The sequence below is a fragment of the Bombus bifarius genome, unplaced genomic scaffold, assembly GCF_011952205.1.
Source record: "Bombus bifarius isolate JDL3187 unplaced genomic scaffold, Bbif_JDL3187 scf7180000008151_frag, whole genome shotgun sequence".
In the NCBI taxonomy this organism is placed as follows: Eukaryota; Metazoa; Arthropoda; class Insecta; order Hymenoptera; family Apidae; genus Bombus; species Bombus bifarius.
In genome coordinates this window covers 2,423-22,831 of record NW_022884478.1, presented here as the reverse complement: position 1 = coordinate 22,831, position 20,409 = coordinate 2,423, and the positions used below count along the sequence as shown (strand labels likewise).

At 37.8% G+C, this 20,409-nt stretch overlaps 1 protein-coding gene and 1 pseudogene across 1 annotated transcript; one reads left to right on the top strand and one right to left on the bottom strand.

Moving 5' to 3' along the window:
• Positions 1-52: 52 nt before the first annotated feature.
• Positions 53-1,598, top strand: LOC117208674 (annotated as a pseudogene).
• LOC117208675 (organic cation transporter protein-like) lies at positions 1,384-17,738 on the bottom strand (the record flags this gene model as incomplete). The annotated part of the gene is made up of 7 exons (XM_033449956.1): positions 1,384-2,172; positions 2,458-2,806; positions 3,432-3,646; positions 3,838-3,950; positions 4,557-4,855; positions 16,507-16,765; positions 17,523-17,738. Coding segments are annotated over 7 exons (1,632 nt in total), but the record flags the coding sequence as incomplete, so codon positions are not given.
• Between the last annotated feature and the right edge of the window lie 2,671 nt (positions 17,739-20,409).

Below are 20,409 nucleotides of genomic sequence, written 5' to 3'. Positions count from 1 at the left end.
TGTCATCAATGATTCTTTGTTTTTACTTTGTATATATTATACTTCCAGGAAGATGCCGCTCTATAAATTGACTTACTTCCCAGTTACGGCATTGGCAGAACCAATCCGTTCTTCTTCAGCTATGCTAGTATTCCATTTGAAGATGAACGTATCAAAAAGGACGTCTGGCCAGAAATAAAGCCCTGTAAGCTTAAAATTTAAAGAAGTTCTGTTTATTAAATCTCATCTTTCCTAATTTAACTAAAGTAGCTAAATAAAGTAGAACACAATTATGCAGAGTATAACAGAGATTATTGTTTACTCTCCATTGCTCTATAAGATATGTGGGAGAACAATAGGTATTGTTAAGGAGACAATGCCCTTGGTTTGCTGATAAATTATCAATAAATTAAATTATATCTTTCCAAAACAGATAACAGGAAGCTAGATATTTAAGAAGCATCATAATCTGTTTGTTAGATAGAATCTTTGATTCTATTAGTTGTATGTTTTTAGTGACTCCTTATGGCCTGCTTCCTATGCTCGTAGCTGATAGAAGGAAGGTTGCTCAGTCTACAGCTATTTGCCGTTACTTAGCCAAACAATATGACTTAGCTGGAAAGACTGACTGGGCAAATCTTCATATTGATGTCACTGTTGATACTATTCATGATATTCGTCATAGTGAGTATCCAGTGCTGTTTTGCATAAATCTTATGAGAATCTTGATAACAGATAGTACATATCTGTTCAGGTATTTATTAGTTGAAATCCGATTTAATATTTGATTTAATCGAACGATACACGTATGTCAACAATACAAGACAAAGGATTAAAAAGGATTGTAATTCTATCTTCAGTATCATTTAAATTTCGCACAACACTGTATTCAAATTAGTATAACATTAGCGAATAGTATTTAACTGAAAACAAATTTTCAGAAATTGCCGCCTTCCACTATGAGGAGGACGAGAAGGTCAAAGCTGCAAAACGCAAGACTGCTGAAGAGACGCTGCCGTTCATTTTAGAACGTTTGGACCAGCAAGTGAAGGAAAATGACGGCTACTTCTACGATGGTACTCTCTCTTGGGCTGATTTAACATTCGTTGCTCTGCTCGATTATTTGAACTTTATGTACAAGTTTGATCTGATCGAGAATTACGAGAATCTGAAGCTGCTGGAGAAAAAGGTCTTCCTTCTGCCCAAGATCAAAAACTGGATTGAGAGACGCCCAGTTAGCGAATTCTAAACTTCGCGATTGCTTATGGTTTTATAAGCGTTTAAAGATTGCGGTCTTAGTGTGTTGAGAGAATGAAGAACGAATCGTGTTGATGGAAGTTTGTATGGAATATACTGATTGCTTTTAACATTCATTAGTTCCAGTTATTACCGATATTTTTGTCATTTAGTTAGGGTTTTCCCTTTAGATTACGTTGTGATAGAGAACTATTATTTGTGTGTTCCTACGAACAATTTCAGGAACTTTTATAACAAAGGAAAGTACTAATTTTTAACATTAACTACCCACGACAATTTACGACAATTACTTTAACCTACGTTCTTACTCTAATTTTTATTCGCTCGCCTAATGATTGAATTTTTAATCAATCATTGTTGATGAAAAATTGCGATGATAATTGCATTGCGGATCTTTATGCAAATGCATATTTTCGTGGATACAATAATACAATTGAAAGATTTGATACAATCGAAAGGACTTGGGCAAAAGTATGTTTCTATCCATTAAATATCATCGATAGTGCTGTACTTTTGGATATTTTACAAAATTTTGCGTCATACGCATTCTATAAATTTTCGTATCTTCGAATCACCCATAATTGCATAAAAATCCGCTGTTTTGTGATAATGAATATTAATGACGGTGGAATTTAAGATTCCTGGATTCAGTAACTTGTCTTACTCTAATACATGTATTGCACGTTTTTGGAAGACTAAAGATTCTTTGCTCGAGATCAACGCGACAAATATTGTACTTCGTGGTGAACGTTTCGCTACAGCCTTTCGACCTCTGTGATCGAGTTTTCGCTTTTCCTCGATTTTATACTCGATCTCCGTAGCATGCTACTCCTTAAAGGTTCACCGCGAAGCGACGCTCTCATCGAATTCCTCGCACTGCATCTAGAAAATGATCGGAACATGGCGACCGGTGGTGTCTCCTCTTCCTCGCGTTTCCTGTCAAAACATTGCGTTTAAAAATATTGAATCCAATCGCTTAAAGATTTGAATAACTTCCCAACTCGATCCTTCTCTTCTGTTCAAAAGATTTAAAAAGCATTTGAAGAAAGAAGATAGTCCAGTTTTCTTTTGAGAAATTTAACAGATTTTAAGAAGAAAGTAATACGAAAGCATACGAAGATGTAGATCTAACAGAATGCTTGAGAATCTTGAACTTCGAGCTTGAAGATCTGTGAATATCTTTGAAAAAAGGAGACCGAAAGTTCCTTTATGTGATTTTACCTTCCGATACAAGGTACATCCCACATCTTCTGATCTTTTCCAAAATCCTCGCTGTCCTGCAGCGTCTGCGGAAGATCCTTATTCAATGTTTCCGGCAAAAAGAGAGTCAGAAGACCGCCCATAATTCCGAGTGTGCCCAGCACAAGAAGAGGTAGGAACGAGGACACAACATTGAGATAGACTACGAAGGGTGCGAGGATACTAGCAACGTATCCCATTATATGTCTCAAAGCTACACCCTGAGCTCTAACCACAGTTGGTAATACTTCAGCCGCATATTGGAGACCGATATTGTATGAAATGTTTATCCAAAATCTACCGAGAATTGCCAGAGAAGCTGTATATATACCTGAAAAAAAAATTTTAGCATTAGTTTTTAATTCTAATTTTTCATGAAATAATTTTAGAAAATTTTAAGGAATAAAAAGGGAAGAAATTATTTTATCTGTCTGTAATTTGTCTGGTTGTCTGCAATAGTTGATACAAGCATTTGCTAAGCTTAATATAAGCGTGCTTAGCTCTAAGCTAAGCACAAGCAATAAGCTTCTTATCTATAAAACGTTAATCTAGCCAATTTGAATCTAAGGGATTGTATTATGGATTACGGCTACTGAAAGCCATATAGCACTGCTGGAGCGCTGAAGCCCATCATTTTGAGGACTATTGCCAACGCCCTTTGATATATGCGGAAATACGAAGCGATCTTATGATCAAAGCAGTAGAAGGGGAAATAAAATATCTATACAACGGATACATGATAGGGCTTGGAAACTATTCTAGCAATGTAGCAAATAATCTACAAGCATTTGCATGTTATAAATATTCCAAAATATACATTTTCTTCCTTTCAAAAAGCACAATGTTATACGAATGAAAAATATTCGTCTGATTAAGTCAGAATTATCGACTTAGGTTATTTAGAAGATTGATCAGTAATATAGAAGGGTGAATATATAAAAACGAAATGTACGAACTATTGGAAACGGCAGAAGCCCAGATGCTGAAGATACCAGAAATGACGAGGGAACCACACGCCAGCCATCTTCTGCCCCATCGATCAAGAACGAGCGTGAGGAACGTGTCAGCAGGCAGCTCGGTTGCTGCAGCAATCGTGAACGTAACAAACACGTCCAGGCCTAAATTATCGACGTTTCGTACGTGACCATCGAACACCAAAGAAATCGCCATCCTATATTTCGTAAAACAATTTCATATGATAAAGAAAAGCACGCTATCATATTTCATGTGAGAAGCAAATTCCTTGCTTCAGAAATGAAGTATTTTTAGACAAAAGATATAAAACTGTTCGTGAGATTTTTACAAGATACAATTCCGATTTTACGTCAATCTATTTGATATCTGTTTAATAGCGATACGAACCAAATAACAATAAATAGAATCGTGATATTCCGTAGTCGTGGCGTTCTAAATAGATCCAACACGGAGTACGTTTTGTCTGCTTCCTCCTCTTTGCAGATTCTGGCACAGGTTTCCTGTTATTAGCAAATTTTTAACTAGTTAATGTCGTTTGTCTGTTTTTCTTACAAATTTATGTGAATCTGTTATGTGTACAAAGATTACGATAAAATCCGGAAGAAAGTTTATGTTATATTTGTATGAGACGATCCTTTCGAAATAGTTTACTTGGACGTTCGCAAATTTTTTCATTTTACTTTATAAAACATCAAACCCCTGAAAGTCGATTATCTCCTTATATCGTACATTAATGTTAATATTGCCATGATCTATTCATAGACTGAGCAGTTTCCAAATGTTTAATCTATTTGTATAAAAATTTTCAAAGATAAAAACAATATACAAATTCAATAAATAACATTACAGAAATAGACAATAACAGACAATAACAGAAATTGACAGCAATTTATCGCTGGCGATTTAGGTGATGAATAAGATATAAAATTACTAGGTTGTAAACAAATTTTCATTACGTAAAAGACCCAATTAGACTTCTATTCAAAGAAAATGATTATATGATATTCTTAAAGGCATATAAATTGGTATTTATAGAACGCACATAAAGCAGGAAAGATCATAAAAGTAGAAAATACGGAAAAGATTGCGGTAATCGGTTTATTTACCCGGAATCGTCTATAGATGTCATCGGGCACCTTGGTGCCGTTGATTCGCTCGAATTTACCAAGGATTTTAATGGCCCTGTCTATCTGACCTTGGCTGACCAGCCATCGAGCGCTTTCCGGTATCAACCATGGCGTACCTACGGCTAGAACAAGAGGAACTGAGGTGACAATACAGGTCATCCTCCAGTCGGCCAAATAATAGGCGATCCAGGGTAGAATGCAAGTTGCAAATGTGAAGAATATTGCGATCGACATATTCGCCACGAATGTCCTCCACTTTGGTCCAACGTATTCTAATACTGGAATAAAAAGCATAATATTTAGAAGAATCATCTGTGAAAGAAATATTCTGTGAATAAAGAATGGAACAATATATTAGGTTGTCGCAGAAATTTCTTTCGTCTCGTAAGGAGATAATAGACGCATACTTTTTGTTTTATATTATTTTATTGAATTATATTCATTGGGACAAAATAGATCATACGTAATTCAATAAAATAATATAAAACGAAAGAAACTTTTGGGGCAACTTAACGCAATATGAAGAAGAAAAATTTGAGTTACAAATATATAAAAAGTAGATATACAATATATAGATTAATTTAACAAACGTGTTTAGTTCTACGATTAAATCGTGTTTAGATCTAATAACAAGGACTTTAATAATTTCCCGATGATTGTTCAAGCCCATTTAAATTTCCGTAAGTGTTTCGTTACTTATCGACAAGAATACGTTTCTATTTACGAATTATACAGGGTGGTTGGTAACTGGTGGTACACGCGGAAAGGGGATGATTCTACGTGAAAAAAGAAGTCGAAAATATAGAATAAAAATTTTTCGTTTGAGGCTTTGTTTTCGAGAAAATCGACTTTGAATTTTCGCTCGGTACGCGTGCACTTTATCACGTCTCGTTATAACGGATCTCACTGTAGATCGTTGTCTCAATTGACGTTATTTTTAAAATTTTTAAAATTTTTAAATTTTTAAATTTTTAAATTTTTAAATTTTTATTCTATATTTTCGACTTCTTTTTTCGCGTAGAATCACCCCCTTTCCGCTTGTACCACCAATTACCAATCACCCTGTATTTCTTAAAGATACAAAAGGTAGAATCACGCGTAACTAGCAATATCATAAATTAACTGTGAATAAACGGATCGTTAGAGTCACAGGATCATTTACATAATTCAAACACGAGCGTGTGGTACCTTGTTAAGCTATTTATGGTAGATATTGAAAGATCGATAAGCCTGAGATACATATTTATGTCGAAACGAACATTCTCTACGGAAAGTCGAGTCTAATTCGATGAAAACAATTGACTTCCTGAACGAACATATCGATATATATCCACAGTGCAATGACAAGTAAATATTACTCTATTTTCGTACAAGAAAACAGATTAAAACGATGAGAAGTTATCTTGAACAATTGAACTGACCTTCGCGATGAATGAATCTCGCAATTTCACGAATACGTAGACGAAATTAATGTCTGGTGCGTATACGTCCAATAAATTAGAAACGCAAGGTTGTAACTCTTTAATCGCATAACAGGACAAGATGCGATAAACACGTGGAAATATATCATAGTGAACAACGTCTATTTGTAGTTGCCGTAAAATAGGGAGTAATTGCTCTTAATGAAGCAACCGTGTTAGCCACTTAATAGTGGCTTGCTTCTAATCCGGAATCACCTTCAATTAGTTGTAACTAGTGGCTTCCTGATAATTACCGCTCAGTGGTTGTTTCTTTTTTTTTGCTTTATTATAATTGCGATGCTCGAACCATGTTTACCATGGAACTCGCTTCCTTATTTAAAATCACTTTGTACCATTGAATTTTACTTTTCATGCTTCATAATGAACCAATTTATAATTCATAATAAACCAAAATGACGAACGTTCGTTTAAATCACGAGTTTCAGATATTTCTATTCTCTAAAATTACCTGAATTAATTTTTATTAAATAAAATAGCTATAGGATAATTCCACAAATCAGATATTTTGAGCAAATATCTCGGAATTTCCTGTTTAATTCGCCGTAAATTTTTCCAATACGCTCTGGACCTCCTACATACATATAACGTGTCTATACATAACTGTTAATTCATCATTTTCTCGTAATCCTAACAAACAATGCTTAAAAACTTTAACTACATTTTGGATTATTATCTCGCACGAGTAAATTTTAAGCTATTAATCGCTTTCCTGAAAATCTGGGTTGGTTATCAGCTTCGGTACGAGACCATCGAGTAACTCGGTACTCATGAAATAATCTCCCAGTTATATCCAAATGTTTAATAATTTTCTACATAGAAATTTAATGAAAAATAAGAATAGAAGAACCTCGCATTACAAAAATCAACTTCCATGAAATCTAAATATTATTTATGCTGTCTGTAATTTTCAACATCTTCTTTCGCAAATCATCATCACCATCATCATCATCACCATTGCGACAGCCATTCTAAAATATATGTATCATTAATTTAATAGAAAATAAGAGTAGAAGAACCTCACGTTATAAAAATCAATATTCATAAAACCAATAAAATATCGTTTTTTAAATATATGTAGTATCGTGGACGAAAGGCCTGGGAAATATCGGGCGAACTATGAACAATGTCGCGAGAGCCGAGGCGCCGTCGGGCCCATCAATGTGTCATCGGTCTTTTCAAGTGCATAGTTTCGTGGAAAAGACCTACGTGACCCTGGCCACGAGCGTCTGCAGAACACGTGTGCGGTGGGCCTAGGAAAAGGGCAATAGAATGCGACAACAGTCAGTCGAAAAGCAGAGCGCGAGTCGAGAAACAGAGCGCGAGTCGGGAAACAGAGTGCGAGTCGAGAAGCCGAGTGCGAGTCGAGCGGAGACGGAGGTTGCGAGTGGCGTTGCCGAGAGAGTGTGGATTGCGCTGTGTTCTGTACGTTTGGTATGAATAGTTCAAGTTAAGCCACAATCGTCTTATCTGTCTGATTAACATCTCTATTGTCCACTTTTGTAAACATATTACATCACGATATTACATATTTTTGGGGGCTCGTCCGGGATTGGACAAGACAGAAAACGAAACGGTTTAACAGAGCTATTCGAGCTAGTTGTGAATTTACCGGTACGCGGTGCGGTAAAAGACGATATCGTTGGCTGTTTAAGTTTGTGTTGTGTGAAAAATGGCCAACGTCGGGGACGAACGATTGTCGGGTGAAGAGGGTTCGACGCTGGAGGAGCTGAGGAATAAGCTCGCGCGAATGAACCTCCCTATATCGGGTGCGAGGTCAGTGCTGATTGCAAGGCTGAATCGGGCGTGTAGGGCTGGACAATCGTATCGTAAGGGATCGACGGGCGGTGAAGAGCTAACCGGTCAACGAGATTTAGAAAATGTACAGAGAGCTGAGCGTGATTGCAACGAAGGTGAGGATGTTGAGAAAATGAATACGAAGGAGTTGAAGGAGCGCCTCGCTAGTTTGGGTTTAAAAACGACGGGAAGAAAAGTAGAATTACGCGCACGGCTACGAGCGGCCATGGATGGTAACGACATATCGTCGGAAGAAGAAAGCGACGACGAAAGTGAGGATGAAGATGACAAGAAAAACGCAAGAGGATACAAGAGAGATACGCGAAGGGTGCATCAGGACCGTGACGAATGTTGTCGAAGGGCATGTGTTGGTTCGACACTGAGTTTTAGAGACGTCGAAGATGCATTAGAGTCGTTTAGTGGCAACAGAGGTGAAAATGTCGAACGATGGTTCGAGTCGTTCGAGGAAGTCGCTGATACGTGCATGTGGTCGGATGGGCAGAAGGCAGTCTACGCGAGGAAGCTGCTGAAGGGATCAGCGAAAATATTTGCGAGCTTCGAGTGTCACGCCAGGACTTGGCATGAGTTGAAGAGGGGGCTAGTGAAAGAATTTTCGAGGAAAGTCAACAGTAGGCAAGTTCATCAGAAACTTGAAGAAACAAAAAAGGAGAGTGATGAAGCGTGTTTGGCTTACATGTACCGCATGCTCGAAATAGCCAGCCATGTGGACATGGAGGAGGAAGCAAAGGTGGAATACATAGTTGATGGAATAATAGACGACGAGAACAATAAGGCTGTATTGTATGGCGCTACGTCAATCAAAGAGTTGAGGAAGAGGTTAGTAATGTACGAAGAGCAGAAGAGTCGCAGAGCAAAGTCGATTGTGAAGTCGGCTAAAACCCAGAAGAACGGGAAGCCCAGTCAATCTGTGGATGCAATGAAGAAAAGAAGATGCTTCATTTGCGGTAGTGAGGATCATCTAAGTGTTAAGTGTCCGGAGAGGGGAGAAGGTGTTAGGTGTTTCAAGTGCAGCGGATTTGGACATATTGCAGCGAGGTGTACGGCACAACCGAAAGAGACTTGCGTAGTGTCAAGATCCGAAAAGGGAAATTACTTGAAGGACGTGTCGATAGATGGCTGCAGGTTTGTCTCGTTAGTGGATACAGGTAGTAACCTTACGTTCATACGAGCGGATGAGTATGCGAGGTTAGGATCACCACCTCTGGGAAACTGCAAACTTAGGTTCGATGGTTTTGGTTCTGTTGGCAATAGTACCTGGGGCGAGTTCACAAGGGTAATGACGGTCGACGGGTGCGACTTTACTGTCACTCTGCATGTTGTCTCGAATAAGGTAATGACAAGACACAGTCTACTCTTAGGTACCGACTTTTTAGACCAGGTAGAGTTGCGAGTCAAACGGGGCGAGGTGACATTTTTACGACTCGACGATCAGACCGACGATCACGAGGACGCGCCGGATGTACTGAGGGTAAACGCGATAGAACAATCCGACGAGATCGACTTGTCACATGTACGAGAATCTCATTACCGTGAAGCCATTCGGGATATTATTAAAGGGTATAGACCGGAGAAGAAGCGAGACGTCGGAATAACCGCAAAAGTAGTTTTGGAAAGCGACAAGCCGGTAGCGCGAAGACCGCGAAGACTGACGCCGTTGGAAAGAAAGGAAGAAGATGATTTGATGGAAGTGTGGACAAACGAGGGTGTCATCAAATCGTCAGACTCGGAGTATGCGAGTCCGATAGGTGTAGTTAGAAAGAAAGATTTGTGTGTGCGTGTGGCTAGATGGGCCTTGTTACTAGGCGAGATTAAGTATCAGGTGTGTCATCGGCCGGGGAAAAGTATGCAGCATGTAGATGCTCCGAGTAGGAACCCCCTGCCGAGCACTATGTATGTAACTGAGAGTGAAGACGGGCTGATTGCACGGTTGAGAAGGGCACAGAACAAGGACATCGAAGTCCGTAGGATTTTGGACGCCGCAACGTGCAGTCAGGCCGATGGGCAGGTAGTAAGAAACAATATTTTGTATAAGGAGTGTGAGGACGATGTGCTAATAGTAGTATCGAAGGCGATGCGGGCTCAGGTAGTCAGGCAAGCGCACGAGCGTGGGCATTTCGAGGTTACCAAAACAGAAGCTATGGTCAAGAAGGACTTCTGGTTCAAGGGGTTACGCGAAAAGGTCGAACACGTGGTGTCCAACTGCCTTGACTGTAGCCTAACCCAACGAAACATAGGTAAGCTAGAAGGGAACCTGCGAAATTACAAGAAAAGAAGAAAGCGTGCGAAGCAGTACCTGAGGAAGGACCCGTGCACACCTCGATTTTATGAAACCTTGGGTCCTAAATGCCGAAAGTGACGCATCTGATGACAGCGAGATAGAAGGCAACATCTGAGGGCAGATGTTATTGCAGGATGGCCGAATGTAGTATCGTGGACGAAAGGCCTGGGAAATATCGGGCGAACTATGAACAATGTCGCGAGAGCCGAGGCGCCGTCGGGCCCATCAATGTGTCATCGGTCTTTTCAAGTGCATAGTTTCGTGGAAAAGACCTACGTGACCCTGGCCACGAGCGTCTGCAGAACACGTGTGCGGTGGGCCTAGGAAAAGGGCAATAGAATGCGACAACAGTCAGTCGAAAAGCAGAGCGCGAGTCGAGAAACAGAGCGCGAGTCGGGAAACAGAGTGCGAGTCGAGAAGCCGAGTGCGAGTCGAGCGGAGACGGAGGTTGCGAGTGGCGTTGCCGAGAGAGTGTGGATTGCGCTGTGTTCTGTACGTTTGGTATGAATAGTTCAAGTTAAGCCACAATCGTCTTATCTGTCTGATTAACATCTCTATTGTCCACTTTTGTAAACATATTACATCACGATATTACATATATGTATCATTCAGTTTGTATTGCCTTTACAACGCGTAGATAGGGCGAGGAGATCTCTTCTGAAGACGAGATATTATTCTCATAGAAAGGATACAGAAAGGAGAAGAAGACGTAAAGAAGCTTCTCTGAGACCACTCGTTTCATCACTTCGCCTCTCAAGGTTTACTGCCTTTAACATTACATTATTCGCGCAGAAAAAGTATTCGCTTTTCTCCCAGCTGTTTCCGTCACCCTGTAATTTCATATCGTGTTACCGTTAGATCAAAAGCGACAACTCATTTATTGTAAACGAAGATTCCGTGCGGCACAGTTAGCAAAGATAAATTACAGACGATCGTATTAATAATAATAATCTGACCGATATCTCGCAATGCGACCAATCGATAAACGCGAGCACCGTCCAACGCAAGGACGTTGTTAACGTTTCGAAACTGATTAACGTTCGTTCTCTTCTTTCTTTTCTTTCGTTTCTTCCTTCTCGCCTGTTGGCTCGTAAAAGTATCTTAGCATTTATAGACATTTTTTATTTATTTATATTTATTATATATGATGGTATCATAATTAGTACAACAAAGTATTATTACGTTTCTGTTATATATTCATGAATATATTGGAATTTCATTAGGATCGTAATAAAGTCATATAATAATTATATCGAATATGACGTCAGAATTATAAATACGGTTATTATAATGCAGAGTTTCAATTAAGTAAATTTAAAAATCTATATACAAGATACAAAATTATTTAGCGTAATTATATATTTCACAGTAATTACAAAAATATTTAATTATAAAAATAGTCAAACATTTATTATATTAATAAATCCCGATATTTGATAACCATTTATTACATGTTTAAGGTAACTATTTATGTTTAGAATACTAGCCGACGGTTTGACTTTCCCTGTGTTTACTGCAAGGCGGTCGAACAATATAAATAGAGAGGGACGGGGACTTAGGATAGAGAATAAAACAGGACTTCGAGAAGCGAAGATTGAACAAAGAAAAAAAGAAAAAGAAGCAAGTTAAGAGCTAGAAGGAGAAAGAGAAGAGGGATTAGAAGCGAAGAGTTCCGAGGAGATACGGAAGAAGACTTAGAAAATCGATTCTTGAGTTTTCACGAATCGATCGCCTCATTTCCAAAAACATTTCGTTACATATACATATATGTCGGGTAAGCGTTAGGTTTAGAGGCGTGTAACGAATCTTTATTCGGACTAGCCATCGTTGTTGTACAATAGAGATTATATTTACTGGTATAAATATTGATTTTTACAAAGTTTGACAAATAACCGTGGTGATTAGACACTCGAGATATTAAAGACAATGTTCTTAGGTTCAATAACGAATCCACGGTCAACCGGGTAACTCTTTGTTAAACGTAGAATATATTTTGAAGCACAAAGTAACGTTTGCTGTGACGCTTGGTATAATACTGCACGTAAAGACGATGTGCAAACTCTCCAAGGTGATCGCAAGAATAAAAGACTGATGGAAATTTTCCTCTCCTTACGATCGCGTTTGTTCGTTGCATATTGACCGGGGATATCAACAAAATTCTAGCCGCCGTTGCTAGGCAGACCCGCGTAGAGCCGACATTGCTCCTGCCCGGGGTTTGATTGTTAATACAACATGTGTCCCACAATATTGGCGCTTCTCTGTTAGGCAAGAACGTTCATCGCGTCACCGTGGCTACGTTCGGCGACCAGTTGTGTCACCTCGAGGCCAAGCCAGTGTCACAAATCTCGGCCAAACATAATCGGATTTGTGAAGGATTGGTCGATGAATGGTTGAGTGAAATAACGAGAGCGAAATATTGCTGTCTCAGTCCATCAAATATATTGTAGTATCGTGGAAATTAAGATATAAATTTTTTCCTGATTACTTACAATTTATTAATAATGAATTGAATATACAGGTATTAATTGGACAGAGAACGATGTTTGTTTAACTGAAACTAAATGCGATGCTCGTATCTATCTCAAATAACTTTACAGTTACTTGGCAACTCTCGTCACAACGAATCTAACACGCACACACACACACACTCACTCTCTTTCTCTCTCTCTCTCTCTCTCATTATTTAGCGTAATTATATATTTCACAGTAATTACAAAAATATTTAATTATAAAAATAGTCAAACATTTATTATATTAATAAATCCCGATATTTGATAACCATTTATTACATGTTTAAGGTAACTATTTATGCTGTATATTTGTACTAAATAAATGTTTGCATTAAATATCTCGTAACTTCTATGTGCATCTTCAGAAATGCTTCAAACTTTACCAATATAATCATTACAATGCTAATGAAATTTCAGAATGTTTTATATAACACATATTCTACATACATATAAATTTTCTGTGGCAAATATGTAAATGCTTTTATAAACTACTAGGTTTATACGCTTTGCAGTCTCATATTTTCCTCCCACTGTTAGCATTATCTGCAGTTTGTATGTGAGTTGTATGAAGTTGATCGAATTCTACGCTTTCAACGAGCTGGTCGAGTGAGGTTCTGCTTGAATAAGTTATAAATCCTGGCAGGAAGAAAGGCACGTGTTATTGATATCGACTGGTTAGCTGGAATGTTGAATAGGAATTTAAAGAACCAACTCAAACTTTATCGATAATAAAATATGGAAAATATGACTGCAAATAATACGTGAAAAATAATGGAAATATTCTATAGGATATTTGAATGTTTATTAGAGAATTTTAATAATAATATGGAACATAAAGAAGAAAGAAATTCGATGATACTAAATAATGGTGATACTGAAAATTTCAGTGATTTTTATTAATATAAAATTAACATTAATATAAATAAAAACAAAATCTATTATAAATGATATAGACGAACTTTTTAACTAAATATCGTTAGAAAGAAAAGTGACACAAGTATACATACGAAACAATACAAAAAATCCGCATCTATCTAGAGAAATTTGTTATGAATTTCAAAGTCTGTATAAATACGTATACTAATACATAAAGCTTCTAAAGCTCTAAAGTTTTAATGTTTAAAAAAAAGTACAAAAATATTTCTATTAAAATATATATGATATTTTCCACGGTATTTTCTACGCAGTTTCTACAATTAAGGATTTCCTCGTTCCCATCGATTTTCCTCTAGTTGTGAGACCCTCGGATAATCATGTCCCTTTCATTTTATCTTCGCTACGCTCGATTATAAATACGGAACTGAATATAGAATTATTTGCAAATCAATGAATCCGATGATGTAATTTGTTACGCGCTCGAAACGAATTAGTATCACTTATCTTAGTTTCAATCAATACCTCACTTTCTCAAGTCATTGATTAAAATACGATTTACACTCGTACAGATCGAGCCTTCTTTCTCAATATTTCCGTCGAATATTCGTGATCAATCGTTTAATCGACCTTGATAATTAGAATAGAAATAAGAAAATTCGAACGCCAAATCATTAACGAACCAGCCACTTGCTCACGAATCTCGTCAACTTGGCCTTGTTTTGTCGAACAAATTGTAAATTTTTCCAACCTCGGCTTGAGTCATCGATTCAGGGTTAATGCACGTCACCTGAGTTTCTTTGGTCTCGATTTTCACAATTGGAATGCTGTCTGCAGGACAAACTTGCTATTCGATCAAGAAAACTCGTTTCAATGACTCGTCTGATGAACTTTCAATCAGCGTTCTTACGTTTCAACAGAGTATCTTCAAAAGTTTCAATCAGGGTCTTAACGCTGTACTTTCAGGGTATAAAATATCTTTCAAGACAGAGACTATTCTAGATTTTCTCTTCAGTATATTGATATTAGAACAATAACTGGAAAATATATTTCTACAGTATTATAATTGAAATTTTTTCATGTAGAGTTATAATAAAATTTTGTATTATAAATTGCCTGTATTATGGATATCAGACAATGAATTCAGCATGAATTATATCGATCTTATATTAAACAATTTATTAGAATTTTCAATGGAATATTTAAAATGTTACTTGATTGTTTTATATTATTATGTGATATTTTTACGAATTTTAAATAAGTTTGCTAGAAGAAGATGTTCATTTTAATTAAAACCATATACATGTATGTATGTATATATATACATAGATTTATAGTTGTGGAAGCGTTCGTTGTAGAACCATTCATTCGTTACCTTCGCTTTCCGTTGGGAAGTGAAAATTTATGAAAACCCTGGTATGCTATAGTTGTCCAGAAATGAAAAGCAATTTTGAACAACTAATCCTTTGTAATCAGAATATTGTCTCGTTAAAAGAGAAAACAAAATTATAATTGATCGCGAGTATAGAGGGAAAATATTAGTATAGAAAATGATTGCTGTTACGACCGTTCGCGGAGAGACGCGGTCGCGAGGAAAACGCGTCAGCGAGAGGCGTAAATTCTCGCTACGATTCGGTGAATCGACGCCGCGAAGTAGTCGTTTCCCTGTTTCGATTAAGATAACAGAGGTGGTTGAATGAATATGACACAGTAGTAAGTTATATTTCACCGTTTATTCCACAACTTATAACGAGGATAGTTACACCGGTGCGTATGTACGAGATGAGTGAGTGACTGATCTGCGGGTGTGTATACCCGCTCGAAGGATGTTGACCGTTCGAAGGATGTAAAATCAGTACAGTACTGGGAGACGATGATGTGTCGGAGGAAAGCTAAGGATGGGTGTGTCTAGCGCACGGGACCATCGGATTTGTTGGTGCCGATGTTATTTAGGAGAGTGAGGGAATAGGCTTCGTTTCTAATTGGTTAAACGAAGGGTCTTAACCGCCCTCGAGAGAAAGTGGTTAGTGGGAGGACAGTTGCAGCGTACGTGCGAAAAACCAACTTTCCTTAGTTAAGCCGTGGTAGACAATAGTCTCGAGAAATTCCTCGGAAACAGATGTTTGTTTGAAGGACCTTAGCAGGCAAGTGACTCAGCTTTATGACGGATGCTTAAGGCTATTGAGGGTACGCCGTACGGAAGAGCGGACATCTGGTGTCCGTCTGGCCCGCGGTGTGTGACCTGGGCCAGGCAGAGAGTCTCCCGGCGTAACAATTGCGAACTAACTACCTTTAAATATTATAAATATTCAATGGTATATATAAATCCAACTATCTTAAAGTTTCATATTTTTATCTTGCATGAAATTCTTATAAAACAGGAAAATTAATTTTTCTCTGTCTCTCTCCCTCTCTTTGATATAAACGCCGCAGTTAAAAAATAAATATGTATGACCTCATGTATATTCATATGTATTTAAGCATCTTTCTTCGTAACTTTGAATGGTTTTCAATTTTATTTAAATTGTTGCATGGCAACGTGAGTTCTGTTGCAAAATTCATATACTTGTAGAAACGTCAGTCGTAAATCAAGCATAACAACAGTTTTACAGTATGTTGTAGAGATTACTTTGTTATTTAAACTTAGAGATCTTCCTGCTTACAGTAATTACAAAAAGTAACTGTACACCATCGTATTTAGAACGTCATTTATATATATACCAATTAATTGAGACTAAGTCTTAAGATAAGACTGATTAAAATATTAGCTTTCGTATCATTTGTAATACTTTCATACATGCTTATAAATAATTAATGCTATCAAAATGAAACGTAAAAACTGATTTAAAAAAAAGGAAGAGAAACGCTTCATTGGGAAATAAGGATACATACGTACAAGTACTTTTTGTAGCCACTGTGTGGCTTTCAAACTCAATTCCAGGGCAAAAAAGAAATTATTGAAAAACGGTTACCTAATATGTACATCATAGTGAAGCAATTATCAAAGGCGAATCCAACGAAAAAACGACACAAAGTGAACTGCCAGAAGCTACCCGTGAACGCAGTAGCCACCCCAGCGAGAAATCCCATTAAATTAGCTCCGAGCAAAGCTGGTATTCTTCCATATTGATCAGCAACCCATCCAAAAATTAATCCTCCGAAGATAGCGCCGATGAAGAAGATACTTTGAGCTATGGTTGGCAGTGCATCATACTGACAAACCCATCCCAGCTGCAACAGAAAACTACAGTCGAATGATTTACTTCTGATCACTATCAGCATCACGGGAATCTTATAGCAATTTCAACGCCTCGATTAAACGAATTTTCGATCAAAGTTTCGAAATTCCTAATGAAGCGCGCCTCTGTCCTTTTTCCTTTCCCTTTGAGGAAGAAAGAAGGAGAAGCTTAAGACCCTGCGCGTTCTCGCGTCCTTCTTCTGGATGCTTCCTACCCCTCGATGAATAATTCTCCTCCTGACGAGCGACGCAAAGTTCATGGAAATCCACTGGAGCAAAAAGTCTTGCAATTTATGTCGAACAAATCTGTGTGTTCGCGCTGTTGCTCGTTATAACGTTTTATTAAAGTTTCTTTTCAATCCGGTATTTTCATTTTCAGTTTCATTTTCAGATTGTATTTTATTTGGCAATGTAACGCTTGAATTTAGAATGTACTCTGTAATTTCACTACATGCACTAATTATTACTGCAATATGTACTAGTAATCCTGTTACGTACTATAATTTTCCTCTGTGGAAATCGACATTGTTAATTTTCCCACTTCTGAACTATCGATCTTTCCACAAACGTTTATTCGACCCTTTCCATCGTTCTTCTTTCTTTCCAAAAATTGTACACTACGCTTATTTTTTATCGAAATAGATCATGCAAATAATCGAATACGACATACACAGTATAAAGGGATTGATTGATAGGAACAGATAAAATATTCAAAAAGCAGGAAATTACAGGTCGAACATTTTCTGTCACCTCGGATGCCACAGACGCATAAGGGACGGTGGTATAATTAAATTCCCATCCTTGTTGGCAATCTTTCGTTGGCCACGATGGGTCCGATACGTGGCTTCCATTTAGCAAAATTTCCGTGTAATTTACATCGTACATGCTGCATCTCGAGTAACCTTCGCGGTTGACTGGTATCGCCAGCGACAGCCTGAAACGAAGGAGAAGATAACGTAGATTGGTTCACGGTCTTCGATGCCGATGGACGTTCCGACAAGCGAGTAATTAACTTTCTATTTGAAACTCGACAAAAAACATTGGGAATCTCGAGTATTTGTTGAGCTAATAATATTGATTGTTAGTCGAGTCTGATAAAACGTATTTGATTGGAATTTCATTTAAAGCGAAGAAAGTTATTTTCAATTGTAGCTGGATGTACGTTAATTGCTGTTTTCCTGTCTTTACAAATTACTCATTCCTTTGTTTCATCAGCTGTTACGACCGTTCGCGGAGAGACGCGGTCGCGAGGAAAACGCGTCAGCGAGAGGCGTAAATTCTCGCTACGATTCGGTGAATCGACGCCGCGAAGTAGTCGTTCCCCTGTTTCGGGTAGGATAACAGAGGTGGTTGATTGAATATGACACAGTAGTAAGTTATATTTCACCGTTTATTCCACAACTTCTAACGAGGATAGTTACACTGGTGCGTGTGTACGAGATGATTGAGTGACTGATCTGCGGGTGTGTCTACCCGCTCGAAGGATGTTGACCGTTCGAAGGATGTGAAATCAGTGCCTCTTGGGAGACGATGCTGTCTCGGAGGAAGGCTAAGGATCCGTCTCGCGCACGGGACCATCGGATTTGTTCGTGCCGATGTTATTTAGGAGAGCGAGGGAATAGCCTTCGTTTTTAATTGGTTAAACGAAGGGTCTTAACTGCCCTCGAGAGAAAGTGATTAATGGGGGGAAAGTTGCCGCGTGCATGAGAAAAACAACTTTCCCTTGTCCTTCCGTGGTCGACAATAGTGTTTAGAAACTCCTGGGGACCTGATGTTTGTTTTGTTTAAAGGACGTTTTCTAGGAAATCTATGATTTATGGACGGTGCTTAAGGCTATTGAGGGTACGCCGTACGGAAGAGCGGACATCTGGTGTCCGTCTGGCCCGCGGTGTGTGACCTGGGCCAGGCAGAGAGTCGCGCGGCGTAACATCAGCCTTTTCGATTATTATTGTCTCGTATTATTATTGTCGAGTATTGTCTCGTGGTTATTATCTCAACGCTTTTATCGTGTCAATTTATTGCGTTGTGTTCATACGGGTTTGTAGAATATATAATAAACAATGCAATGAGAAATGAAAATGAGAAAATTTTGAAGAATTATTAAATTAGGTAAATTGAAGGGAAAGAAGTTCTGTGAAGGAACTGGATTGGATCTAAACAGATAATAAAGAAAGATGATCCAAGATTTGCGACCTCCGACGTATGTCGAAAACACTTACTCATTAATAACGAATGTCATTAAGATAATTCAGTGACGGTAATTGCGTCTGTTATTCTGATGAATGTTACATAACGAGATAGGAAGTCGATGTCATGATGACTGACGCTGTCTGAATCAAATCAACCCTATTCACATCCAGATAATACCGTCAAACGATGTTTACATTATTATAATATGAAATCCAATTTAAAGGCTTCGTGAATTTCTATTATCCTTCAATGAAATTATGAAATAATGGCGCAATTTAATGATAAAGATTATTATTATTTCATTAGGCTTGCTGTATAATTTGCTAGATTGTCTTCAACCAGATAAATATATCAATAATTTTGGCAATGGCTATCATCACATACTTTATCGAAAGAGAGAACATTGGTTCTCTTTGATTTTCGATCGTTGAATCGTCGAAAGAAAACTTCGCGGCTCAGAGAAAGTTCTACAAACACGTACATAGCATAAAAATCGGTAACACGCGGAAGTTCTACAGGAAAAAAATCAAAAAGACTTGCTGAGCAAGGCAAGAACTTTCCAATAGAAGGTGAGCATAATAATAAATAACACTTGTACGGATGCTTGCGGAGGAGTCGTTGACTATATTAAACTAATACTAATTATGAAACAATGTAACAGTAACGGTACTAGTCGTAATTAACATACTATCGTTAACATTATCGTGATATCGAAATTTCTTCCCACAAGATCACCGATTAATTGCATCGATTTGCGAAATTCTTAGTGTTCGATGATTATCATAGTCGAGGAAAGGTATTTACAAGATATTAACATCCGCATCTAATCACATCTCGTAGCATCGCGACTTATCACGCGTATCGCCTAACCTTTACATGAATATTGAACGAACGAACACTTCGAACGCATTATGCAAGTGTACGTTACGTTTTTCATTCGCCGGTAAAAGCTTTCAAAAACGAGTTAATGAGCGAATGATACGTGGCATGCGCGAAAGAAACGAATGCTTGCCCATAGAATAGCTGAAAATGATTCGAAAAGTATACTAGCAAAATAACAATAGATTCAGATGATAACTGACCAGTCGAGCAGGATTAATCACAGCCTTTTAACAATTCTATCGATTTTTTGCTACTATTATACTTATTTACTCCAAAGCTAAGATCCTACCTAGGCTAAACTAAACGTTAACTATGACTCACAGTTGGAAAATGCACTTATCTTATACGTAATCATTTATCAATTACTGAGTTCGTTAAGTTCTATTTTTGTTTGCTGAAAGGAAAAAATCTTCCATTTGATTAATCATCGCTATATCGTTGTTTGCTATTGTCTTTCGTTTGATCGACAATCATTTACCCATTCCATCGTTGTAGAACTCTTCATTTCTGGTTCCTATAATCTGGTATTTAATATCATCGAATTTATTTTGAAGCACGTGCACGT